At 51.9% G+C, this 26,586-nt stretch overlaps 2 protein-coding genes across 8 annotated transcripts in view; one reads left to right on the top strand and one right to left on the bottom strand.

The window, feature by feature from the left end:
- Positions 1 to 1,237: 1,237 nt before the first annotated feature.
- Positions 1,238 to 5,900, bottom strand: JMJD4 (jumonji domain containing 4). Its single transcript, XM_011218103.3, has 6 exons — positions 5,360 to 5,900; positions 5,106 to 5,271; positions 3,242 to 3,367; positions 2,703 to 2,970; positions 2,015 to 2,161; positions 1,238 to 1,635 (listed from the first exon to the last, which is right to left on the bottom strand). Exons 1-6 carry the CDS (start codon positions 5,883 to 5,885, stop codon positions 1,333 to 1,335), a joined length of 1,536 nt encoding a protein of 511 aa, XP_011216405.2. The 5' UTR covers positions 5,886 to 5,900; the 3' UTR covers positions 1,238 to 1,332.
- Positions 5,901 to 5,969: 69 nt separating this feature from the next.
- SNAP47 (synaptosome associated protein 47) overlaps positions 5,970 to 26,586 on the top strand; it is a 51,248-nt gene continuing 30,631 nt past the window's right edge. For 5 of the 7 annotated variants that reach the window (XR_004623909.1, XR_004623910.1, XR_004623911.1 and 2 more), the window contains exons 1-2: positions 5,970 to 6,119; positions 12,963 to 13,498. Coding sequence is in view for 4 of the 7 variants with exons in the window: in XM_034655770.1 (XP_034511661.1) it covers positions 13,014 to 13,498 (485 nt within the window). In the remaining 3 variants the exon portion in view is untranslated. Of the gene's footprint in view, positions 6,253 to 12,962; positions 13,499 to 26,586 lie in introns of all 7 variants that reach the window. The other 2 variants (XM_034655766.1, XM_034655768.1) reach the window with 2 other exon arrangements.

Here is a 26,586-nt window from a genome sequence, read left to right as displayed (position 1 = left end):
AGTCTCCATGCTGCTGTGAAAGCATCCTTTAGATGTGATTAACTCTGAACTCCACAGACCTTGATAAAGCAGATTACCCTCCACAATTTGGGTGGGCCTCACCCAAGCAGTGGAAGACCATAAGGACAAGGACAAAGGTCTCCCAAAGAAGCAATTCTGCCTCCTGACTGCAACACACAAACCCTGAGTTTGCAGACTTTGGATGCCAGACCACAAAGTCCACTTTCCCCAGGTCCCTGGCCTGCTCTGCAGATCTTCATTCACCACCCCCCACCATCTCTTGCTCTATCCTGTGGGCCCCATTTCTCTGGAGATCCCTACTACTGTCACTGTTGAGTGGCACACAGGTGTGCAAAGACTAGAAACTGGATGGTGCACCTAAGTATGCAGGTCAAACACTGGCCCGCAGACCGGACTGAAACATTTCTGCAGAGCAGAGGAAGCTGGCTGGGGCACATGTATGCAGAGTGGTTTGAACCACTGATTGCTAGTGGTCTAAGATGGCCAGCACGTGTGAAGGATGGGAGAGGGACTACAGGGGGCTCTGGAAACCTGGGGCAAGGCCCAGGCCCTCACTGGGTGTGCAGACACAGGGATGGACCTGGAGCCCGATAAGCAACGGCAGTCCTGTCACAAATAAGAGGAAGATAAAATCATGGGTGTCAGCCGACCTCGAGGGACCCCTGAATGATGCCCCTGCAACGCCTGGGGGCCTGCATGATGGGGGTGCAGGGGAGGCAGAGGGAAGGCAGGCTCTATGTAAACAGTGGTTCTCCTGTGGGATAGACTTGGAGGCCCTGGGTCCCAGAGTGTTCACCCTACAAGGAGGGGCTTGCTCCAAGGGAAGATGGAGAGGAGTAGGGGCGTGATCCTACTACAGAGGGGGGCCCTGCAAGACAAGCCAGCTGCCTTGCACTGCTGTGGATGGGAGGCCTATGGGCTCGGGTGCTGGTCGTTGCTGAGGGAAGGCAGGGGGCACCAGGAATCCCAGCCACATGCTGCCCCCACGCCTGAGTTCTGGCTGCAGATCTCACTTCGCAGGACTTGCCCACCCACCCCCTCACTGGATCCAGGGCACTCAGCACTGACTGAGCCTCATGAAGACAAGGAGCCCAAACCCCCTGCACAGGCATCAGGGTCCTGGGGCTGCCAACAGCCAGGACAGTATCACACCTGTAAGAGCAGGAGCCACACCTGGGACACCTGAGGCCACAGGGCTCCACAGGAAGGTGACATGTCCCATGCCACACAGCACGGAGCTTTATTTACGGATGGGACTGTAGAACCACCTGCCTTCCACATCAGGGCCCTGCATGATGCAAGCACCACGCACTAAAGAGAGGCGGCAGTGGCCACAACCTCCTCCAGCTGCTGCAGGAGCTCCTCCGGCTGCGGTGAGAACACGCTTGTGTCCAGTCTCTGGAAGTCGGGGTGGGCCACCACGGATGCCAGCACCTCTGTGACCCGGCTGACATCAAAAGCAGCCTGCTGGGGGCCCAGCCCGGTGCCAGCGCCACCCTCCATGGTTCCAGGGCCCATCCCTTTCGCCAGGAGGAGGAGCCTCCTTTCAGCGATGATCTTGAGGAAGTGGTAAAATTCTTCAAAATTGATCCCAGAGCAGGACCTCATGATGACCTGGCCAGAGAGGAGCACCAGTGAGCCACGGCTTGCTTGCAGCTCCAGGCAAGTGTCTGTGGACTGTGGGCAGGGCCCAGTCCTTGAGGATGGGGACAGATACGTGGGGGCTAGCTGGTGATGGGTCTGAATCCTGCAGCCTGTAAGCCCCAGTGACCTGCCTCAGGCCCAGACTGACCTTTACACAGGCAGGGTGGCGGCTCCCATGTCCCCAGGACCCCAGCTCTGGCCTTACAGACCAAGCCCTCTGGTGAGAATGCAGGCTGCCCTGAGGGCTGCCCCATGCCCTCCCCACGTTGCAGCCCTGGCCCTGGTGAGCCCCATCTCTCAGCCCCGCAGAGCCCTTCCCAGTCCTTCCCTCCTGCCCAGGCTGGCCTACCTGGCAGTGATGGTGCCAGTCAGGCATAGTGTCCCTCCACTCGCTGACCTCTTGCTGCACGGCCCGGAGCTCTTGCTGCAGGAAGTGCCACATATTGGCCAGGTTACAGCCATTGACCCAGTTGTGGTTGATGGAGATGGTGTCCTCCTGGAAGGGGTGGGGCATGGGTGTCCCCATGAGCCCACACTAGACCATCCCCAACCCATCCCAAGGTCCTTGCGACCCTCCTCAGCCGGGAAGGGCTGCTCCTGTGTCCCGGTGGGTGCTAGCATGAAGAGGGGGCTAGATCTTCTGAGAGCACAGCTAAGCAAGAGCAGGGCTCCCAGGGGAGCTGGGGAAACTCCACGGTGTATAAGGACCCACTGCTGCCCAGGGAAGAAAGGTGGGAGGTGGGGAAGAAACAGGAGCTGATGGCCCTTCTCCACAGTCTGCGCAGTCCTATTCCCAGGCTCTCTTAGAGGGCAGCCTGCCCACTGTGGGATGAGGAGGGGTGTGCCCGGCCCTCTCTCTGTGGAAAGGCATCTAAGAACATGTTAAGGGTGAGGAGTGCTGCTGGGCAGGCCAAGAGGCAGATGAACGGGGAGATGGACACTCCGGGCTCGGGGTCAGACCAGTGAGGCCTGAGGGTGTCTCCCTGACCTGTCCGGGCCATGTTGCAGGCACATGCGGTGGCATGTGCCCACCCTACCAGGTTGTGGACTTGGTGGTGCCACCCGCTGGGCACGAAGACCATCTCGCCTGCCTCCTGTGTGAGCTCCAGGGGTGGGCTACAGTGCTTGCGCATGGGGTACAGGCGGCTGTCGAGGAGTGCAGGCGAGGTCACGTCGTAGGGCAGGCCACCGTGGCAATCCCGCAGGGCTTCCTCTTGCCCCGGAGGGAAGAAGAACCACTTTTTCCTCCCACAGATGTTGACAGACCAGCTGAAGGAGCGGAAGATGTCAGCGTGGAACGGCGACCTGTGTGAAACCTCTTGTTGGCGTCTACTGAACCAGAGGTGGTCTGGTTCTTCAGAATAGGCTGGCCACAGACAGGGGTCCCGGAGGCCCCAGCGCTCACACCTCCCCCACATAAGAGCCCCCAGAGGCAAAGTGGGCTTGGAAATGGGACACCTGACAGCCTTCCCCAAGGCCTGGGCATCTCTGAGAGGCTCTGACAGAGTCGACAGGGTTGAGGAGAGTGTGTGGGGGACAAGGCACAGAAAGGAGGTTGGGAGTGGACCCACGGTACCAGGTGCCAGTGGGCCCCATGTAGATAAAGCGGTAGTCGTCCACATCCAGGGCATCCCAGTACTCGTTGAGCCAGTCGGACGAGAAGTACACGGGCAGGGTGAACACGTCCTCCGCCGAGGAGTCCCTGCAGGGAGTGACATGCGGCTGTGGCAGGAGTGGCCACCTTCTGGCACCTATGCCCCAAGCACATAAGATAACCAGAGGTTAGGAAGGACATCAATGACCCAGAGCTGCCCTCTGCAGCTGGCATCCACAGTACGGCTGACCACCCCGTGCTAGTCCAGCCACCACATGACCACAGCCCCAAATGACCCCACCGGAGCCCCGCCCAAGGAACGAAGCCCCCTCAGAAACAGACGATACGGCGCTGGGGGTGCTGTGACGCCGCTCAGATGACCTGTGTAGGCAGCAGCGCACTTGTTCCAGAAGCCCTCGCACCAGGTCCGGGACGTCAGCCTCCGGTCTGGCTGGGGCTCTAACTGCCTCATCTGTATCATGCTGCTCTCCAGAACCCGAGGGCCTCACCCACACTCTCGCCCTGCCAATGACCTCGAGTCTGCCGTGTGGGTGCACTACCAGTGGCCCAGGCAATATGGCCCATGTCCATTGAGGTCTTTCTCCGCAACCCACAGGCCCCCATTCCTCCTGGTCCAAAAGCCTGATCCCCACAACCAAAACAACAGGCCCCACACACAGGACACCAACCGAGCCCCAGGGAGAGTGCAGCTCCCCCAACCACACGCTGGAATAAGCTTTTGTAGTAGCTCACACATCACTCATGGTTAGAGGCCATGACCAGGGACAGAGTCCCAGCAGCACCAAACACCTGCTGCCATGCCTTTGCAGGCCGCCAGACTCCTACTTATCTCTCAAAACCCTGCTCAGACATCACGTCCCCTAGGGCCACCTCTGCCTGCCTGGCCTCCCTCTTCTCTGTTTATTCTAGGGTTTCCAGGGAAAACAAACGATATTCAGTCAAAACTGACCTTCAAACAATGAACAAGTTTCCAGGACAAGTGTGTCTCGTGTAATACCCAGAACACACTTACTGCTTTCAAGCCCACACCCACCGTGCAGGACCATCAGGTCTAGGAGTCCCAAGTGCTGCTGGAATAGGAGTCCCTGGGGGCCACAGCCAGGGTCTGGGTGTCCCTGATCCAGCCCCTGGCCAGCTCTCCCTGCCAGACAAGGCACAGTGAGGCAGGGAGCATCCAAGGCATGCTGGTGCGAGATGCACTCTTGAATGGGTCTTGGGAATCGCAAGGGAGTGACTCACGTTACGATCCTAAGCCTTACTTTCCTCATCAGCAAAGCAAGATTTCAATCGTCCACTCGTTTATACAAAATTCATCGAGCCTGTACTCTGTGCCTTGTACCAGCTGGCTGGGGTGTGAGTAGGACGGTCTCTGTTTGTATCCAGCACACCCCTGGGAAGGGGGATGGACACAAAACCCAAGGACCCCTTCTGGGCGTGGGAACGCAGCAGCGGTGGGGTGCGGAGGCCCATGAGCGTGAGCTACGTCCCAGAGCCCCACCGTTGGAGCTCCCGGAGTTGGAAGAAGGGTGCGGTCGGACCACACAAGGCCTCCTTAGAAAGGGCGGGCGAGTGGCTGGTCGGTGATGGAGAAGCTACACAGGTCGGGCACGGCCCTGCTGGAAGGTTGAACGTCACCTGACGTTCTCTTGGGGCAGCCAGGGTGAATGACTTCGCGTGAACCCTGCCATGGGGAGCACGTCCAAACACGCCACAGGAGCCAGGTTTGGGTACACACGAAGATTCCCACCCGGGGGAACGACAAGCTGCTTTGGGCGCGTCCGGGGCTCGCTCAGGTCCCGGGGAAGCGGCGTCCCGCCCCCTTTACCTGCACAGGTGCCAGTCCTTGAGGTAGAGGCAGCCGCGCGGAGAGGAGTAGCCCCCCTGGATGTAGTCTTTCCAGTAGCTGATGTAGTCTCGGAGGAGCATGTGCTCCTTAGGGTTGGAGTTGTACTCCTGGACCCCGCAGTTGGCCACGGGGACGACCACGTCTCCTGAAACAAGAGGCTGTCTGACGCTGTGCGCCCTCCGCGGGCGGCGGCGGCCCCCCAGGCCTCGGCAGCTCGCGCGCGCCGCACGTACCGTAGTTCCGGAGCAGGTGCTCGAAGTCCGGCTTCCCGTCCGGCGTCACCCAGCGCCTGCGGCTGCCCCAGCGCTCGGTGAAGGCGCTGGAGAAAACGCACGGCACGTTGGGCAGCAGGTAGCCCTTGAAAAAGTCGGCGTAGGAGAAGGAGTCCGGGCTCTCGATGAAGTCCACGCGGCCCGCGGTGGCGCCCACCGCGCCCGCAGGTCGCCCCCGGAGGCGTCGGAAGTGGCTCTCGGCGAACGCGCGCGTCTCCCTGTCCATCCCCGGCCGGGCTCGGCGCCCGCGCTGGGCGGCACGACGGCGGGAGAGACCCGGCTCCCGGGGACACCGCGGCCCAGCAAGGGGCGTGTGCCCGGCACCCGCCGGCGGCCTCCCACCTCCCTGCTTTTTAAAAGGGGAGGGGAAAAGGAAGTACTTGCTACAACTACTTCCGGAGCAGACGCTATCGCGGGACCGGCCGCTCCCCTCTTCCTTGCCAGCCGGAGCGAAAACCGCGAGGCACAGGCTCTCGGAGCCCGCCATCGGCCCGGCGCGGCAGGGCGGAATCAAGAGAATGCGGCCACAGTTCCCGCCCGAGGACGAATCCCGGCGCGCCGGGTCCTGGGCGCACGCGCATAGCAGCCTGCGGCCCTCATTCTGCGCAGGCGCGAGAGCGGCCCACAGCTGCTCTGCAGCGACCGGTCCGTCCGGCGTCTGAAATTGTCAAACAGCCGCACACCCGAGTCTCGCCGCCTTCGCACTTCCCCAGTGACACAGGTGAGCGGCACCCCCGGTCTGCGCTCGAGCCTGTGCCAGAGTCCTCCAGTCCCTGTCCCGGCTCAGTCCTGCCTGCTACTGCTGCCGCTATGAGAACCCCTCTTGTTCTGACAGAGGGGCCCCGGGGCCAAAGGTGGGGTCCTGGGGGGTGCCGGGGGCCCAGGGGATTCTGGGCACTCTGAGGGGACGCTGGGGGCCGAGAGGGGACCGGTGGGGTCCAGGGGGATTGTGGGGACCTGGAAGAGATGCTTGGGGCCTAAGGGGATGGTGGGGGCCTGGAGTGGGTGGTGAGGGGTTGGCGGGGGAACAGGGGGCCTGAAATGCAGGTGTGGGGGATCAAAGGTGAGGATTTGAGGTTGCACACTAGCAGGACGGAAATCGGGGGACGTCTGAGTGGGGACATGGTGGGGGTGACCCATCCGGGTCTGAGCGTGTAGAGAAAATTGTCCTGTAAACACCATCCTACCCTGTCAGTCTGCAAAGGAAGAGCGCAGGAGAGTACAGAGCCAGGCAGAGCTTCACACATTTCACACAGGGTCCAGCACAAGAAGGAGAATGAACACCTGTCGCGTCCTTGAGGGAAGAGCAGACGCACCTCTGTGCTCTTGCGCCTGGTGAGGGTTGCCTGACTCAGTTCTGGGCTACGCATCTACAGCTCAGTTGGTGACCGTGCCTTGTAAAATCTGGATGCTGGCTTTATGTCATTCCCAAACACAGGGGACACTCTGAGTGTAGGGGAAGGGGAGATGCCGCCCTGTTTATCTTGGAGGTGGGATAAGGGAGGTCTCCCCAGTTGGGACTCTGAGCTTTGGAGAGCGTCTTGAGGGGGACTCTTTCCACGTGTCCTGCGGCTTACCCGGAAGGAGAACAGGGAGGACCACAGCGTGGGGAAGGCCCAGGAGAGGGGGGACTGGAGAACGATGAGTTTGGGAGCGTCCGGGTTCTGGACGGAGCTGAGTGCGCCAGTGAGGTGGGCAGGTGGGGCAGCACGAAGGGCTGTGTGATCCCCTGTGTGCTGGGCTGCCTTCCCAGGTGGCCTCGCTGTGCCCAGTGTGTTCCAGATGTGGAGTTCCTCCATGGGCCAGTGTGTGGCATGAAGTCAGGGAGAACATGTGGGGCGGTCGATGTGGAGAAGAATCCCCTGTAATCCTATCCACACCGGACTGTTCAAGGCATTTTGAGATGCAGCTATCTCTCCAGGCATTCCTTTATTGCTTCCTGTTTTATGTCTTTCTCTCCTCTTCCCGTCCCGCCGTGGGCGCGTGCACACACACAAAGTCTCTGTATTTCATACATGTGGAAGTTTGTTTACGTAAGCTCCTGCTGTTTTTTGCTTTTTATTTTAAAAAATTGACCATATACAGTCCACATCTTAGCATGAATCCTTAATTATTGGATTTCAGTTGTGAATGCAGATCACCGGAGGCATTTCGGAAGAGTGTGGGAAGCAGAGTTTTTGTCATTGTCTGAAGATTGAGAAAGTGTGATTTAAAGTGTGTATCTTGGCAGACGTAGTGAAGAGAAGGGCCATATGCACCCCAATGTTCATAGCAGCATTGTCCACAATAGCTAAATCGTGGAAGGAGCCGAGATGCCCTTCAAGAGATGACTGGATTAAGAAGCTGTGGTCCATATATACAATGGAATATTACTCAGCTATAAGAAAGAACGAATTCTCAACATTTGCTGCAACTTGGACGGCACTGGAGCAGATAATGCTAAGTGAAATAAGTCAAGCAGAGAAAGACAATTATCACATGATTTCTCTCATCTATGGAACATAAGAACTAGGATGATCGGTAGGGGAAGAAAGGGATAAAGAAAAGGGGGGTAATCAGAAGGGGGAATGAAACATGAGAGACTATGGACTATGAGAAACAAACTGAGGACTTCAGAGGGGAAGGGGGGTGGGGGAATGGGATAGACTGGTGGTGGGTGGTAAGGAGGGCACGTATTGCATGGTGCACTGGGAGTTATACGCAACTAATGGAGCATCGAACTTTACATCGGAATCCGGGGATGTACTGTATGGTGACTAACATAACATAATAAAAAATCATTTAAAAAAAATGAAGTGTGTATCTTAGAAGAAATATGAAATTGAGATAGGTGTTGCCTGGGAAGAATCCCAGGATTCTGGGTCCTGAAGCTCGGTTCTTGAAACCAAGTTTCCTAGAAACGGGGAGGCTTTGGGCCAGCGGGTCCACATGCTCCCCAGGATTGTTCAAGCAGTTGAGCCAGGAAGCCAGGGTAGGAGATGGGACCCCATGTTCCATGCTGTGCTTCCTCTAGTCCACACGGTGGCCCTCTGGTGCTGGAGCTGGGACTACAACACAGGCTGTATCCCTCGAAGGCCCTGGCATCGTCTGGGAACTGTGAGGGAAGCACTTTCTTGGGCCCCACTCGGACTTACTGAGTCAGAATGTGGAGGCAGGACGCTGCTCCGAGCCTAGACGTGCCCCAGCAGTGTACTGTCCACACAGCTGGAGGGGACTTTCACGTTAGCGCATGTTTGGAAATGCAGTGGGATTAGGGAAAAATCCTCCTCCTCCTTTCCGAGGGTGAGAAGGATGGTGCATATCGTGTGAGTAGGCTGTGTTGTGGCCCTGAGATGCCCCCAGCAGCACATCTGAACCTCCAGGTTGAGAGTGGGAGCTCTGAAGAGCAGGTGGTGCATGTAATGGAAAAGGTGGCCGCCGGCGCCGGGACACACTGCTCTCACTGTTCTGCCTCCAGACTTCTTGTGTTCAGGAGTCCTTGGAACGTGTGTAAAATGTCGCTGGTTCTGTTCCTTTGGAAAGTGACTAAAAATAGGGTGTTTACTTGATGCTGAGGCTCACTCCAGGGCACAGGCCTGGTGCAGGCACTAAGAGACATCCATCTACAATAGTGCATCGTACAGAATGCCAGGTGTCAGGAGTTCGTCCATGCGCCTGCTCACGTCTCCCCGTGAGCATCCCTTGGGGTGCTGCTCCAAAATCTTCCCATCCTTATTCAGCTCCATTCCCAGGGTCAGCGCAGGTCGACGTGGGTTCCAGGCTATAACAGCAAGGACTGGATAAGGCCTCCAGGAGCATAGCATAGACCAGAGACCCGGGTCAGGAGGTGGAAGGAGGAAAGCTGTCCATGGTGGACACAGTAGCTGTTTCCACGTATTTACCTGATGCCCACAATGTGCTGGCATTGTGCCCAAGGACCCTACTCCTTTTTTTTTTATGATTTTTTTTTATTTTTTTTAATTTTATTATATTATGTTAATCACCATACAGTACATCCCCAGATTCCGATGTAAAGTTTGATGCTTCATTAGTTGCGTATAACACCCAGTGCACCATGCAATACGTCCCCTCCTTACTACCCATCACCAGTCTATACCATTCCCCCACCCCCTCCCCTCTGAAGTCTTCAGTTTGCTTCTCATAGTCCATAGTCTCTCATGTTTCATTCCCCCTTCTGATTACCCCCCTTTTCTTTATCCCTTTCTTCCCCTACCGATCATCCTAGTTCTTATGTTCCATAGATGAGAGAAATCATGTGATAATTGTCTTTCTCTGCTTGACTTATTTCACTTAGCATTATCTCCTCCAGTGCCGTCCAAGTTGCAGCAAATGTTGAGAATTCGTTCTTTCTGATAGCTGAGTAATATTCCATTATATATATGGACCACAGCTTCTTAAGCCAGTCATCTGTTGAAGGGCATCTCGGCTCCTTCCATGATTTGGCTATTGTGGACAATGCAGCTATGAACATTGGGGTGCATATGGCCCCAAGGACCCTACTCCTGATATTTGCTGCTTCAACATGTAGACTGAGCCTGTCAACATGTAGGCTCCTGGGAGCTGTGGCAAGTGCTTTGTGGTCAGCAAAAGGTCTGTTACAGGGGAAAGGAAACCCCTGGAGCTGGCCATGGGGTAGTGGGGGGCTGGGGCAGGAAAGGAGGGGCGCCCCTGGATCACCCGAGGCTGGGGGTGGGAGACCAGGGAGGAAGCATGCTGTCTCTCCAGAGGGGCAGTTGTGTCAGACAGAAGTTAGAATACACAGAGGTGGGCATTGCATTTGGCCACCTGGGGGTCTGGGCTGAGCAGCGTCAGTGAGCAGTGAGCAGAGCAGCCTGTCCCGGGGGAGGGGGGAAGGTCCCTGGTGGTGGGAGCCGCAGCGGGTGTCTCTTGGAGGAGCGGTAGCTGAAGAGGGCTGTGGGGATGTGGGGAGAGGGCCGCTGGTCTACCCTAGGATGGAGAGCTTAGGGCATCTGTGCACACTGATGAGAGGGTCTAGGATGGGGGAGGGCAAGCGTGGTGGCCCCCAGTGTTGTGAATGAGGACAGCCACACCCCTTTGCCTCTGTGCAGTCTCCGGCTGCTCCCGCTGTAGGATGGCTGAGCTGCACCCTTACACAAGGACCCTATGCTCACAAAGCCTAAGGTACTTGCCATCTGGCCTTTGGAGAAATAGTGTGGCCTGGTGTCAGAAGGATGGAGAGGTCAGTGTTGCTGGAAGGGGTTGGGATCCATTGCACAAGAGCAAGGCCCTGCCTTGCAGGGAGCAGGGGCGCTGCTTCCTGCCATTGGTCGTGGGGAGCAGGGGATAGGCAGGACACCCGGGGACACCTGGGGACAGGTGTGGCAGGTGAGTTCACAGCTGAGGGAGAGGGAGGGTGTGGGAATGTTGTTGTTGCTCTGGCCCTCCCCTTCATCTTGTTTACTCCGTCTGTTGGGAAAAATGTCATGGAAACAGTGCGGTAGGAAGGGTGCTGGCCACACGTTTCTCCATTTGCTTTTTCCTGGAATCGTCAAACCCCGGTGCTGTTCTCACAGTCCTCACACGTAGTACCATAGTCAGAAGTTTTTCGTTTCTCCTCCTCACAGTTCGTTCCTCTTCCCTTGTCCTTCTGTCTTTGAATTCTAGCATATTTCAGTCTTCAGTTACTTTAGCCGTGGGTAAACAGGCCCAGAGGGTGAAGGAACTTCCCATAGTCGTAAAGCATGTGGCAGGTGGCGCTCCTCAGACCCACAGTGCCATACTCCGTCATTGGGGAGCATGTGTGCGTCGTCTCACTTGGAGCACAGGAGTCCCCCGGGGCACAGGCTTTTGTTAACAGGGACTCAGCCTTCACGCTGCAGCAAGCTTCCCAACACCGGGCAGCAGTGAACAACACAGGCCCCGACTCTCTCTGCGGGTTGAAACGGTTTGTGGTGGTCGGGTGGCTGAAGGGCAGGAGGCTCGCGTCAGCCAGGAGGACCTGGGTCAGGCCGGCTCCAGGTGCTGACAGCGCAGTGAGCAGGGTCTGTGGTGGGGCGGAGGCGCCCAGCCTCTGAGCTTGGTCTTCGACTAGGAAACACCAGAAACTGTGGGTAGCATTCCCTGGTTCTGAGAGTAGAGGCCTTTCCACCCTGCACAGTCTGAGTGACCGCGGGTGGCCCCGTGGCACAACGGCGCTGGCGGGTCTGTGCGGGACGTCACGGGTCTGCACCGGCAGAGGCCCCAGGCCGGCAGCACGCTGTAGCCTGTGTTTGTTTCAGTGTCGGGTGGCTGTCTCTCTTGCTGGGGAGACAAGTCTGAGCAGGACACATTTGCTTTCTGGTTCCCTGTGTCCAGCAAGAGACGTGGTCCCAGAGGAGAGGGAGCCATGCTGTGTCTCTGCCCCAAGTGGTCAGAGCATGTGTGTGGAAGGCCTCAGGAGGGTGACTTGGTGTGGTGTTCAGCAGGTCTGGACTGTGGGTTTGCTGGCCCCTCACAGAGCCCTCCTGAGGTCACAGGGTGAGCTTGCTGTCTGCTGGGTGTGTCGGCCGTGTTGTGATGCATTGCCGACTCTCCAGGCACTTGGATTCTGTGTAATTAGGAAGCTCTGTGCGATGTAAGCTCTTTTCTTGTCTTGCCCAGCCTTTGTTGCTTGATGGGGCATCATGGAGAAGTCTGCTCAGTGAACACATTCGTTGGCTTTCCGTGGCACTGAGCTTTAGGAGCCAGGGATGATGTCAGGTCGGCTCCTTGGTACCTGCTGCCCCTCGTGGCCTGTGGAGCCTAGAACCCATGCTGGGATTCAGAGACTCCCTGAGGCTCCGGCCACGCTGTGAAGGCCACACTTCTCAGTACTGTAAGAGATGATATCAGTGATTTGTTCTCCTGTGTTTAGAAGTGAGGTCATGCCATAACCATGTGTGCACGTGGCATGGGGAGGCGGGGGGAGTGGAAGACAGGCCCCGGTACAGCTGGACCTCTGCCCACAAGGGAGGTACACGAGGTATTCCCAGGCCTAGTTGTAGCCAAGTCCATGTCACGTACTTGTGGTTTGATCTTATACGGGGCCCTCCTCCTTTCCTGGCTTTGTGAGCTTTTTCTGGTCAGTGAGATGGGCGTATGCGTTGTTCTGTAAGGATTGTCTTACATCTGTCATGTCTGACTTTCCAAACTTCATTAGCAAATGCAAACTGTAGATGCAAACAGCGTACCTTCACTACTTACAACCATATAAAACTGTACGTACAGATATGTACATGGAACTAGATAATTTCATAGAACTTGATGAAATTCGTGGGCCGTGCAAGAAGGGAAAGGTCTGCCTGTAGGATTATTTCCTTTATGATGAAGATTTCAGGAGGAGAATGTTAGTGTAGGAACGTGTGAGGAGTGTGTATTGGTGGGGTTGTCACAGCAGAAGTGGTGTTCTTGTGAGGGACCCTGGGGTGGCAGTCGCATTGAGCTATGGACCCTGGTTCAGGTGGGGTGGGCCTCCATCCTGCCTGTTCTGTGTGGTGGGAGTCCCCGGGCTGTCCTACTCTCTGTGGTCCAAGTGCACTGACACACACTAGCCTCAGTTATCCGCTAACCTGTCCGTCTCCTCCAGAGGCAGAGTGGCCGTAGCTGTGGCCGTGGAGCAGACCAGCCTGGGAGCCAGATGAGCAGAGAGATCTGTGTGCACTCCTGGCCTTGCTGCTACTACTTAGAACCGGAGAAGCGATGGGTTCCTGGAAAGCTTTCATTAACTTCTCACTCCCTGAGATTTGTGACGGATAAAACCGGGGAGGCTGTGGTCAGCTTCCCCCTGTCTGGTGTGACTGAGATCAAGAAGGAGGCTTCTCACTTTGTCTTCAGTTCTATCACCATCCTGGAGAAGGACCACCTCAAGCACTGGTTCAGCTCCTTGCAGCCCAGTAGGAATGCAGTCTTCAGCATCATTGAGCATTTCTGGAGAGAGTTGCTGCTGTCTCCGTCGGAAGCACCGCTGCCTGTGACCAAGGGGAAGCAGCTGACGGGTCTGATGGCCTGTTCCCAGAAGAGCCTGGAAGAGACAGCCCGAGTCCTCCACCATCAGGGCGAGCAGCTGGACAGCATCAGCAGGGGCCTGGACAAGATGGAATCTGACCTGGACGTGGCTGACAGGTACAGGGGCACTTCGGACACACGGGCCACGCCCCTGCTGTGCAAGGTTATGCCAGGCAGGTGTTGGTGGGGCACACGCTCTGTGCCTGGTACAGAGCTTCAGTTTTATGTGAATAAGGAAGGTTACCTCATCTTGTCCCGTGGGGGAAACAGGCCGAGGGGCCAGGTCACGCACACAAGGTGTGTTGTTCTGTGCAGCCGTGTAGCTGCAGGGTTTGAGCTGAAGCTGTTTGGCTCCAGGAGCTGCTACCCTTGCTGCCACACCAGCCTCTCCCAAACCAGGGACCCCCCATGCTTTTAAACATTGGGGCCCCCAAGGAGCTTTTGTTTATGTGGGTATATATGCCTATATTACCATATTTTCTTAAAACTAAGACACTAAAAAATTATTTGTTCATTTAAAAAGTGCGATAATGAAGCCATGACCTAGTAACGTAAGTAACTTTGTCAGTGAAAAGTGGCTTTGGTAAAGCAGGTGTGTTTAGTGGCAAGAGTGGCGCTGTCGGAGAGTTCTGCACATCTCTTTATAAAAAGACTTTGTTGGAGACCTGCGGGCCCTCCTGCCTGCTTCTGCAGCCTGCCTGCCGTGTTATCCTGTGTCCCGGGGCCTCCGGGGTCTCCCTGCGCACGTGGGAGAGCAAGGGCAAAAAGCCGAGCAGTGCCATGGTACTGTTGTGAAGAAATGGACCCCCAAAGTGTAGCACTTTGCCCAAAGACCCCAGTGGGCAAAGTGCTACACTGACTCAATGCTGTGTGCAGTGTGAAAGGGATTGTAGCTCCTGGGAGGGCTGCCTGGGAGCTCATGACAAGGTGGCAGCCTCTTGTGATGGGCCCTGAGTATAGGCCCGCTGTCTCGTATCAGGGCCATGTGGCCCCTGGTGCTGAGAACCCTCAGCCTCAAGGGGCCCCAGTCTGCAGTGACCACCTGTGGCTGTTTGGGGTATTCTTTCCTAAGTGCCTGCATGGTGAAGGACCTAGCGCTGCAGGGAACAGGGCCCCAAATCTTACCCTGAGCAGGGGTACCTGTGGGGGCTGAGCTGGAAGGTCCTCAGACCTCTGAGTTTTGGTCCTGGGAACACAGCTGGGCAGTTTCCTCCCTCTGTGCCATCATGTGGGGGGCGGAGGTCATGGGACTGAGCAGTGGGCAGGAGTGATGTGGATCACCTCCAGTCCTGGTCTCTGAAAGCCTGCCCCACCATCTGCAGTGCTGTCTTCCCCTCACCTGCTGGCGGCGTGCAGAGAATCCTCCCCAGGACTCAGACGTGAGCTGGGGTTGGCGTTGCCAGACGGCATCCCAGAGCAGGCCCAACCCCAGCCCTCCACTGGAGGGCTATGTCAACAGTAACATAATGAAAACCTAGGTTTCAATGACCAAGTTAATAAGAATTAAAGGAAGAATACACAGTATGAGCTGGAGGATAGGGAATAAGCATTTTTACACTATTGGGAACATCTGTTGGTTAATCCTTTCGGAGAAAAAATCTGGCAATTTTAGAAATGTTCTTTTAACAAAAGGCAAAGTGAGAAGATGAACCTGAGGACAGGAGAAAATGTTTGTAACATTCACCCGTATTCCCACTCAGGGATTCATACCCAACTAGGTAAAGAGCTCATATGACAGAATGAGAAAAAGCCAATTTGATAGAAAAATGGGTGGGGGCTGTTGATTAGAGTGTAGGGTCGGCTGCTGTCGCCCAAATCCACAGACCCTGTGGCCTACAGAAGCTGGGAGGCTATTTCCCCCACACACAGGTGCAGAGGAAGGGCGGCATCCCAGGCAGGTTGAAGGCTCTGCTGTGGGTCACGCCCCGGGGCCCCATGTTGGCCCCGTGGCTGCGTCAGAAGCTGCTGGCGGCACCCTTCCCAGCTAGTGGGAAAGGGCACAGTGAGGCCGGGGTACATGGCCTTGTGTTTACGCCGATGAGCCCAGCCCATGAAAGGGGGGTACTGGCACCCCAGTAATTAGAGAAAGGTAGTATAGATGTGGGGCAGCACCGAGTGCCAGTCAGGGGCTGGGTCGGGACAAGAAGTCTCGTGTCGCTGTCATGGATGGGACTTGGCTCGGCCACTGGCAGGACCTAGCTAAGCCGAAGGTTCACAGACCCCATGACCAAGCCTAGCATGTGTGGACGGGCCCTTCACAGGCAGCTTCAGTCAGTCGCTTCTCAAGGGGGATGCGGTCAGTAGTCAACTGTGTAGTTTTTGAATAGAGGTGAGGTTTGGTGAGGTCCAGAGCCAAAGGCCAAGAAAGAATTCTTAAGATGTCCTCAGTGCAAAATGGTCGTTTTATTAAAGCACAGGGACAGGACCCGTGGGCAGAGAGAGCTGCTGCTACCTGCTGCTGGGGGTTACGAGGAGCAGATGATTCTATACTTCAGTGTGGGAGGAAGTAGAGATAAGGGAGGGTCCAGAAGGCTCTTCATCTGCCCAAGACGACACAGGATACCAGAGCCCTGGCTATGGTCAAACCAAGGTGGTTCCTCCTTGTATTGAGGCATTATTAACACAGTCGGGAGCTTCTGGAGGAACGTGATAGCCCGCCTGCCTCAAGTACTTGTCAGTGGGATGCAGGTTAGAAGGACATTTAATGTCCTCTACCTTTCCTTTTGCCTTTGTTTCCCACATCACTGCTGACTCGGATTCAATACACCGATTCCTGTTAGATCTGCACAGACCGACTTGGATCCACCCCAAAGCAGTGGTAACGAAACAAAACCAAGTTGCAAGTAGATGTGTACCACGGAGCGCCATCTGGAAGAGTTTTTAAATGGGTCAAGTAGCAGGGTAAGCATCCTGCAGGGAGCACCGAGCTAGGGCGTGCACAGGGCCTCACGTGCCGCAGCTCCACGGAGAGCTCCCACAGAGCTGTCCATGGGTGCTCCTCGTGGGGGTCTCCTGGCTCATGGCGGCATTGGCACAGGTGTTCAGTGAGCATGACGTGGTTCTGCCTCTCAGTTTTAGAACTCCCCATCATCTCTGCCGTCCGGTTTTGATCTTCTGATACCGTTCTCATTTTTCTCTCTCCTTGTTTTTTTGTTCTACTATTTCTTGAGTTTTTTCTCCCTCCTACCCTTCCATTTTTGTGGTATTTTTAATTTCTAAGATTTCATTTTTTTTAAAGATTTTATTTATTTATTTGACAGAGATAGAGACAGCCAGCGAGAGAGGGAACACAAGCAGGGGGAGTGGTAGAGGAAGAAGCAGGCTCCTAACGGGAGAGCTTGATGTGGGGCTCGATCCCAGAATGCCGGGATCACACCCTGAGCCGAAGGCAGACGCTTAACGACTGCGCCACCCAGGTGCCCCTCTAAGATTTAATTTTTAATTTCCAAGTGTTCCTTTTGAATAGCAGCCTGTTGTTGCTTTCTGGATTGCGATCCTCTTATCTCTCAGGATTTTCTGGAAAGCTTCTTGCAGGAAGGGCCTGGGGTGTGCCTCCCATCTTAGGGGAGGCATCTGCTCCCGTTTCCTGCTCTCAACTCACCACGCCCTCTTCAGTGGTGACCAGACAGAGGTGGGGCGCTCGCAGCACCGGGGGTGGGGGGCGGGGTGAGGTTAATAATCTCACCGAGCTCTTGTTCAATGAACTTCCAGTCTGTTGGATTTCGAGGCCCAACTTCACACCTGTTTTCAGAGGTCCCTGGTATTCTGTCTTTTTCCACATAGAGGGTTGTGCAGTGGGGATAACTACATTCTGGGGTGGCGGGGCCAGGTGGTGGCCCTTGGCCACTGAAGACAAGTGGGGACGGTCACCGTAATGGACAGCAGAGCCAAAGCCACGATCAGAATCATCTGACTCCTGGAGACCTGTGCCCTGGCGGAGAAATAGACAGGCAGTGGACCTGGTTCTTAACCCGAGCTGCATCAAGTGAGCAGGCCTCTAACTGGAATTGAAAAATAGTCATGGCCCCTGAATCAGTTCTCAGACTTGAAGACTGAGTTTGCAGGTCCGAAACCCCTTGAATGATGGGGAAGCTGGAAGGACCCCAGTTTGCTGCTAAAAGTTGACACCTTTGTTCTTTGTCCCAGCCTTCCCCCACAGGGCTTATGGCATTTAGTCAGGGTGGCTGTGCATTGGGGAGCAGGAAGCCATCAGACTTTTCAGGACCACGGGATACTGGAACTGATGCTGTTTCCATCAGACCAGTCAGAGTAGGGGCTTCTGGGGGTCAAGGGATCAGTGAAGTTTTAGCTTGGGTCCACCTCACAGTCTCACAGTGGGCCCAGTAGGCCCTGAACGCATCCCAGGGCTATTTTCCCAGTCCTAGAACACATCATTCTGCAGCTGGCAGAATCACACACTGGTTCCCTGACTTGTGCAGTGAGGGCTATTCTGGTGGCCAAGGCCAAGTGGGAGCCTCTGGGCTGCCTAGAATAGTAAACCATTATTAGAGGGATTTCAAAGATCAGTGCCCCCATCAAGGACGGGAAGGGTTCATGGATAGCGAGCCCTGCATGGCCTGCACTCAGCTCATTCACTCGGTCGTGCAGAACAAGGATGATTGTCTTACACTTACCAGGTGGTGCTCTAACTGCACTTGCTGTTCCAGATGCTTGAGCAAACAAGCACATCCTTGGAACCTGCTTGCAGTGGTCAGTCTGGCAAATGCTCTCTTTCTGTGCTATTAGCAAGGACCACCAGGTCAGCTTGCTTTCAGCCACAAGACCATCAACGCGTCCGCATTGGCCCACCTCAGGGGTACCCCGGCTCTCCACCCTGTGTCACGCTTTATGTCACAGGGCCCTTGACTGTCTTTCCCTTCACAGAATAGCGTGCTGGCCCATTCCGTGGTGGATACCATGCAGACTGGGTCGAGTAAGAAGTAGCAGCTACTCTAGATGCACTGGAAAGATGTTTGCATGTCAGAAGGGGGGAAAGAAATTTGACAGAAATTAGAGACTTTCCTCCTCTTTGAAATTTCTAGGGATCCAGTGGAGTGGGGCTCGCTGAAGTATCTTTTTTATGGTGAAGGATAGGTTTTTGCACCTGGCTTTTCCTACAACCAAAAAGAAGACACAGTGGGGGCATCTGGGTGGCTCAGTCAGTGAAGTGTCCAACTCTTGGTTTCAGCTCAGGTCGTGATCTCAGGGTCCTGAGATTGAGCGCCATGTGGGGCTCCACACCCAGTCGGGAGTCTGCTTGAGATTCTTGCCCTCTCCCTCCTCCTCTGCTCTTCCCCCCACTCACACACATGCTTGCGTACTCTCTCTGTCTCTGTCTCAAATAAATAAATAAATAAATAAATAAATAAATAAATAAAATCTAAGCAAAACAAAACAGAGACACGGTGCCCTGTGAGCCCCTTAGCACTTTTGTAAACAGCATAGTCCTTGTTTGGGTGTTCTACTCTGGCCCGTTTACCAAGTGAGTGGAAAAGTTGGTGGTTTTGAGTGGGGCCCAGAGCAAGAAGGCTCTGCATCACGTCCAGGTGCCCCTTGGGCCACGTGATCCAGCAGATCCAGTGGTGCTCCAAGTATCTGTGGTAGACGGGTGCTCTTTGCAGCCTTTGGTGGACCTTCATAGGGAATCACAGTGTGTGCCCGTAGGGTTTTGCAGCAAAGTCCTGCTGTCCTCTATGGACAACTTTTTTTTTTTTTTTTTTTTTTTTTTTTTAAGAAACAGATCTTGGCCCGCTTCTGGGCCTCTGTAGAGACTGAACACTTGACCATGGACAATCAAATTATCACGTGATCTGAGCTGTTCTTCATGAAGTGGGTGTTGTTTCACCCACCAAGCCGTGAAGTAGGACATGCACCATGACACCCTGTCATCAAATGACAGTGGGATACAGGAGATCAGGCTTAAGCAGGCCCTGAAGCACAGGCTAGGTCACATGGCCCCCACTCCTGCTGTACCGCCTTCTCTCTCCCAGTCTGCACCTAGGGCACATTCCCTACATGGGGAGTGTCCTACAGTTAGTTGACTGAGGAGGGAAATAGTGGGGATTGGTTTACAGATGGTTTTGTGCAATTTGCAGGCATCCCCCAGAAATCCTCCCAGTGGGCAGAACTTCAAGCCATGCACCTGGAAATTCATCATGTTGGGAAGGCAGTCTTGTGCATCGTCTTTTGACTCACTCTCAGCCTCATGAGAATGGGTTTTAGGACTGGAACGCACAGCCTGTGTAGGCTTATCCCCTAGTATGGAAATAGCTTTCCCTGTTACAAGCTCAACCAGTTCTCTTTTGTTCTGCAGAAGCATGCCTGTCAGTGGCTCTTAGGCACAGCCCCAGCCTTCCGGATTTCAGACCCCATGGTTGGAGGGGGGATAGTCCCTGAACTGCAGCATTAAAGGGATGTACATAAGCCAGTTATCCTACTTTGGCTGCCAGGGGCACCTTCTGGCCACGAGGGACCAGTGCCTACTATTGGAACTGATTTTGTTCTGTCTCCTCTCTATGTGAGTAAAGCTGGGTAAGGCATTGCTCCATCCAGTGCTTGACCATGTTGTGTTCTGTGGTAACTCCAATACCAAGATGCTGTGGGCAGAAGTGTTTGAAGTCCCCTGAGATTGGTGACCATTGTGTGGTACTCTGCTCAACAGTTTCCTTGGAAGGAGGAATGGCCAGAGGCTGCATACTGATAAGCTGTGGCCAGTGGTTTGGCTGGATGTTTGGGGAATTGGAAACTTCATGACAAGGAGGTCTGGGGTAGAAATATGTTGATAGACTTCTCTGAGTGAGACAAAAGACAAAGATATATCCCATGTGAATGCCCACCAGAGTCTCTTCAGCAGAGGATTGTGATAATCAGGTGGATAGGTTGACCTCTTCTGTGGATACCAGTCAGCCTATTTCCCCCACATCTCCTGCAGTTGCCCAGTGGGCCCATGAGCAAAGTGGCCATGGTGACAGAGATGGGAGTTATGATGGGGCTCAGCAACATGGACTTCAACTCACCAAGGCCGCCTGGCCACACCCACCACTGCATGCCCAATCTGGGGACCGACCCTGAGTCTCCAGTATGGCTTCATTCTCGAGGCTGTTCAGCCAGCTGCTTGGTGGCTGGTGGATTGATTACATTGGACCACTTCTTACTGTGAATCTCTTGAATGTGGCAGGTCACTTGTCTCTTCCTGCTTTCAAAACTCTGTTTTTGTCTTTGGATTTCAACACTTTAACTGTAATGTCCCTCGGTGTGGATCTTTTTAAGTTATCCTTCTGGGGGTTTGTTGAGCTTCTTGAATGTGTACATTCATGTCTTTCATCAGGTTTGGGAAGTTTTCAACCACTGTTTCCTCAAATTAATTTTCTGTCCCTTTCTCTCTCTTGTCCATCTGGGATGTCAATACTATAATGCATTTGTGGATGTTTGATGGTATCCCATGGGTCCTTTAAGCTCTGTTCATTTTTCTTCCCTCTTTTTTCTTTCTGCCCCTCAAACTGGGTAATTTCAAAGGTATTACCTTCAAATTCACTGATTCTGTGTTCTCCCTGCTCAAATATGCTATTGAATCTCTCTGGTCGTTTTTCATTTCAGTTATTGTATTTTTCAGCTCTGGAATTTGTTTGGTTCCTTTTCATAATTTCTTTTTACTGATATTCTTGTTTAGTTCAGACATTTTTTTTCTGATTTCAGTTATTTGTTATAGTTTCCTTTAGCTCATTGAACGTATTTAAGATTTTGGTGTAACATCTTTGACTAATAATCAAAATACTAGAGGTTCCTCAGAGATGGGAATGGGCCTTATGAATGGGCCATACTTCCTTCTTTCTTTGTATGTTTTGTAATTGTTGTCTTGAGAACTACACATTCTATTGTGTTGTGGTAACTCTGTTATGGACTAAGTATTTGTGTCCCTGAAATTCATATATTGAAGTCCCCCCTCAGTGTGATGGTGTTTGGAGGCAGGGTCTTTGGGAAGTGATTAGGTTTAGATGAGGTCATGAGAGTGGACCCCCCACAGTGGGATAAAAGGAAGAGGCTAGAGATCTCTCTCTGCTGTGTGAGGACACCAGAAGGCAGCCATCTTCAAGCTAGGGAGAGAGCTGTCCCCCAAAACCGACTCTGTTGGCGCCCTAATCTTGAACTTGCCAGTCTCCATAACCGAGAAATCAGTGTGTTGCTCAAGCCATGTGGTTTGTGGTATTTGTTACAGAAGCCGGAGCTGACTGATTTACTCTGCAAACCTAATTTTCCTATTCCTTGGGAATTGGTGGTCTTTGCTTATTGAGGGTTGGGACTGACCTTTGTGTTTTTTCCAAACTATTTTTGCGAGCCATGTCTTTCTTGTGTATGGTCTTTGAAGTTTCTCTTCCCTTGTCTCTCGGTTCAGGTAGTGAATTAGCCAACATTAGGCAGATGTTCTTAGACGTCTGCCTCCCGGGAGGCGAAAAGGAAATAGGGCTTGTCCCTTTGAATTCCCTCTGGCTGGAAAGCTGCTTCAGTTAATGATAATTGAAACCTGTGTGCTGGCCTCTCCGTGATCAAAAGCAGCAAAAGGGCCCCATAGAACTTCTAGAAAACAAATTTGTTTATATACATTAAAATTCTGGATTATACGCTTACTACTTCCGTATTCCTTGTCTCTCTTTAAATGAAATGAAGACAAGTTGGTAAGCCAGTTTCGATATCAGGAGTTTGCTGGAATCTAGTTGTAATTATAGTTTGGTTGTATTTTCATTGGTGTCTGAGTAAATAGTATGGCCTTGGTGTTCAGATGTTGGAAAATGGCACCCCTGAATGATGGTTTGGCTCTTCACAGTTGAGCCCAATGTAGCTCAGCCCTCTGAGGATGTTTTCCATTGTGTTCCTAGTGTATGCTGTTGCTAAGTTGTGTAGGATTGTGGCTGCTGTTCCCCCCCCCATCCTAGATATTCTGATGTTTTATTCTGAGGTGTCTTCATAGATTTTTTAGAACAGCCTTCTAATTTACATACCATAAAATTTACTCATTGTATGTGAACAATTCAATGATTTTTAGTAAATTTATAGAGTTGTGCAGAAATTACTACAGTCCAATTTTAGGACATTTCCGTCACCCCCAAAAGTTGCCCCAAGCCCTTTAGCAGTCACTCTGCTCTCACCCTGCCCAGGTCACCACTGACCTACTCTTTCTGCTTAGACTTGTCTCTTCTGGAGAGGTCACGTGTGCATCATGTTTTTGAGGTTCATCCTTGTAGGATGTATCAGTACTTTGTTACTTTTTTTTTTTAAGTAGGCTCCATGCCCAACATGGGGCTTGAACTCACAACCCTGAGATCAAGAGTCATGTGCTGTACTGACTGAGCCAGCCAGACACCCTGTTGCTTTATTTTTCTGGCGTTTTGTTGTTTCTGCTTTGCTGCTATTATGAATAGTGCTGCTGTGAACATTTGTTTTCATTCCCCTTGGGAGGGAAATTGCTGGGTCTCTTCAACATTTTGAGAAACTGACCAGTTGTTTTCCAAAGTGGCTGCACCATTTTACATCACCAGTAATGCATGAGGGCTCCAGTTTCTCCACAACCTCACAGTACTTGTTATCATCATTGGTCTTTTTCATTATAACTCTCCCAGTGGGTATGAAGTGGCATCTCACTGGGGGGTTAACTTTCATTTTCCTAGTGATAATGAGCATCTTTTCATATGCTTTCTTTTCATATGTATATTTTGTTTTCAGATTCTTTAACCATTTTTTTATGCGGTTGTGTTTTTATTATGGAGTTTGTGCGAGTTCTTTATGTATTCTGGATAGAAGTCTCTTTATCAGATACATGATTCGAAAATTATGCTCCCTTTCTGTGGATTGTCATTTTCTTTCTTTTTTTTTTAAAGATTTATTTATTTATTTTAGACGTGGAATGGGGAGGGACAGAGGGAGAGGGAGAGAGAGAATCTTAAGCAGACACCCCACTGAGCACAGAGCCATGATCCCAGGGGGCATAGTCCCACAACCCTGAGATCATGATCAAGAGCCGAAATCAAGAATTGGATGCTTAAGCAACTGTGCCACCCAAGTGCCCCCATTTTACTTTCTTGCAGATATTTTTTGAAGCAGAGAATTTTTTTCCAAGGAATCAAACACAATGTGTTTTCGAACTAAATAGGACAGATTGAGTAAAAAAAAGTTTTATCCTAAACTTTCCCAGTAGACATTTTCTCCTCAGACTGCATGTTTTCAATTTTAAGTCCCATCAGTGGCGTTCATAATATTCACAAAGGATGGACAAATTGTGTCATTTGGTCGAAGAGTCAAGTTTGAAAATAACAATCTTCCCACTTTTTGTGCTTTAGATTTTTTAAAAAGTAATCTCTATGTCAAATGTAGGGTTTTAACTCATGACCCCAAGATCAAGAGTTGCGTGCTCTATGGACTAAGCCATCCAGGCGCCCCACTTTTGTGCTTTAGAACAATTCTCAAAACACGTTATGATGCTCCCTGCTCATAAGTGTTCAATTAATTTTTTTCTTCTTAAAATAACCTAGAGCAAGAGAATCATTTACTTTATACACATTCAAAACCAGAACTCATCCACCTTCTCCCATGTTCATGGTGGGAAAAACTGGTCCAACCCAACAGATGTAGCAAAACATCTGTGTCCTATTTTGGCTTCTCTGTTTTAAGTGACCAGAGAAAATCCTTTGTTGTTTTTATTTTGGTTTCAACATAATAGTACCAAATGTCCTTTTCTTCCTCCTGAGTTTGATCCGGCATCCAACATGGATCTTTTACATTAAAAAAATGAGCATTTCAGAGCTTTGCAGTTACCCTCCTTCAGACACTGCCAAGCACACTTACCTCCCTGGAGCACACAGTCCAACCGTGGCAGACGACTGTAGCAGAGGTGCGCCAGGCCCTCTTTGTGACCGTGTCCTCAGCTCTTCCTCGGGTTACCGGGACCCCAGGGCCTGACTGCACCTCCATGCCTGTGGCCCAGACCTGGCTGGGTGCAAGCCTAAAGGATTTAAAGTTTGACGAGGTCCAGTGTATCTGGCTTTTTTTTCATCATTTGCTTTTGATGCCCTGATTCATTGCCTAGTCCAAAGTCACAGAGGTTTACTCCTTTTTAGCCTTTCTGTTTAGGTCTCTGATCTACTTGGAGTTCATGGCGTGAGAAATGGGCCCAACTTCTTTTCTTTGTATGTGGATACCAGTGGTCTCAGCAGTCTTTCAATTCAGTGTTTCCCCGTGGAACTGCCTTGTCATCCTTGTTGGAGACCAGTTGACCCTACGTGTCAGGGTTTGTTTCTAGACTTTTACACTGATCCATGTGTGTGACCTTACGGGAGTAGCACATCATCTTCATTTCCGTAGCTTTCTAGTAAGTTCTGCACTCAGGTAGTGGGAGCCCACCAACTTCATTCTTTTTCAAGATACTTTTGGCTGTTCTGGGTCCCTTGCATTTTCTTTTTAATTTTAGTATTAACTGGCCAGTTTCTGCACAACAGCCAGCTGGGACTTTGATAGAAATTGGACTGAGTCTGGAACAGTTTTACCATCCTAGCAATGTAATTATTAGTGTGATGTAAAAACACTTAGATCTGCTGTTTTATTTTTTGTGTTACTTGTTCCCTCTGTTGTTCATTTCTTTTTTCCCCCTGCCTCCTCTAAGTTACCTGAATATTATTTCAGAATTCCATTGTGACTTAAACTGCACTATTTTTTTTCTGATTGTATTGGCTTTTTTTTTATTTTAATGTTTTTTAATTCTATTATGTTAGTCACCATACAGTACATCCCTGGTTTCTGATGTAAAGTCCGATGATTCATTAGTTGCGTATAACACCCAGTGCACGGTGCAATACGTGCCCTCCTTACTAACCATCACCAGCCTATCCCATTCCCCCACCCCCCTCCCCTCTGAAGCCCGCAGTTTGTTTCTCAGAGTCCATAGTCTCTCATGCTTCATTTCCCCTTCTGATTACCCTGCATTTCTTTATCCTTTTCTTCCGCTACCAATCTTCCTAGTTCTTATGTTCCATAGATGAGAGAAATCATATGATAATTGTCTTTCTCTGCCTGACTTATTTCACTTAGCATTATCTCCTCCAGTGCCGTCCATGTTGCAGCAAATGTTGAGAATTCGTTCTTTCTGATAGGTGAGTAATATTCCATTGTATATATGGACCACAACTTCTTAATCCAGTCATCTGTTGAAGGGCATCTCGGCTCCTTCCATGATTTGGCTATTGTGGACAATGCAGCTATGAACATTGGGGTGCATATGGCCCTTCTCTTTACTACGTCTGTATCTTTGGGGTAAACACCCAGTAGTGCAATGGCTGGATCATAGGGTAGCTAAATGTTTAACTTTTTAGGGGACCTCCACACTGTTTTCCAGAGTGGCTGTACAAACTTGCATTCCCACCAGCAATGTAGGAGTGATCCCCTTTCTCCACGTCCTCTCCAGCAATTGTTGTTTCTTGCCTTGTCAATTTTTGCCATTCTAACTGGNATCCCCTTTCTCCACATCCTCTCCAACAATTGTTGTTTCTTGCCTTGTCTATCTTTGCCATTCTAACTGGCGTAAGGTGGTATCTCAGTGTGGTTTTGATTTGAATTTCCCTGATGGCTAATGATTTTGAACATTTTTTCATGTGTCTGTTAGCCATTTGTATGTCTTCATTGGAAAAGTGTCTGTTCATATTTCTTTTGCCTATTTTATGATTTGTTTACTTGTTTCGTGTATTGAGTTTGAGAAGTTCTTTGTAGAACTTGGATACCAGTCCTTTATCTGTAGTGTCCTTTGCAAATATATTCTCCCATTCCGTGGGCTGTCTCTTAGTTTTTTTGACTGTTTCCTTGGCTGTGCAGAAGCTCTTTATCCTGATAAAGTCCCATAAGTTCATTTTATCTTTTATTTCTCTTGCCTTTGGCGATGTGTCGTGAAAAAGGTTGCTCTGGCCGATGTCATAGAAGTTGTTGCCTATGTTCTCCTCTAGAATTTTGATGGATTCCTGTCTCACATTGAGGTCTTTCATCCATTTGGAGTTTATTTTTGTGTATGGTGTGAGAGAGTGGTCAAGTTTCATTCTTTTGCATGTAGCTGTCCAATTTTCCCAGCACNAGGGCTGCCTCTTAGTTTTTTTTTTTTTAAAGATTTTATTTATTTATTCGACAGAGGTGGAGACAGCCAGCGAGAGAGGGAACACAAGCAGGGGGAGTGG

Source organism: Ailuropoda melanoleuca, chromosome 3, assembly GCF_002007445.2.
Source record: "Ailuropoda melanoleuca isolate Jingjing chromosome 3, ASM200744v2, whole genome shotgun sequence".
In the NCBI taxonomy this organism is placed as follows: Eukaryota; Metazoa; Chordata; class Mammalia; order Carnivora; family Ursidae; genus Ailuropoda; species Ailuropoda melanoleuca.
Note: the sequence above shows the minus strand (reverse complement) of the source record. Positions and strands in the feature narration are given on the sequence as shown.

What these genes read in the sequence shown, in the direction of transcription:
- JMJD4 (XM_011218103.3), bottom strand. Translation starts at nt 5,885, where the DNA reads ATGGCGGGCTCCGAGAGCCTGTGCCTCGCGGTTTTCGCTCCGGCTGGC. An exon ending in AAGGACTGGCACCTGTGCAG is followed by an intron (nt 3,368 to 5,105) that starts GTAAAGGGGGCG and finishes CACTCCCTGCAG; the next exon opens with GGACTCCTCGGCGGAGGACG. An exon ending in ACCACCAAGTCCACAACCTG is followed by an intron (nt 2,162 to 2,702) that starts GTAGGGTGGGCA and finishes CACCCCTTCCAG; the next exon opens with GAGGACACCATCTCCATCAA.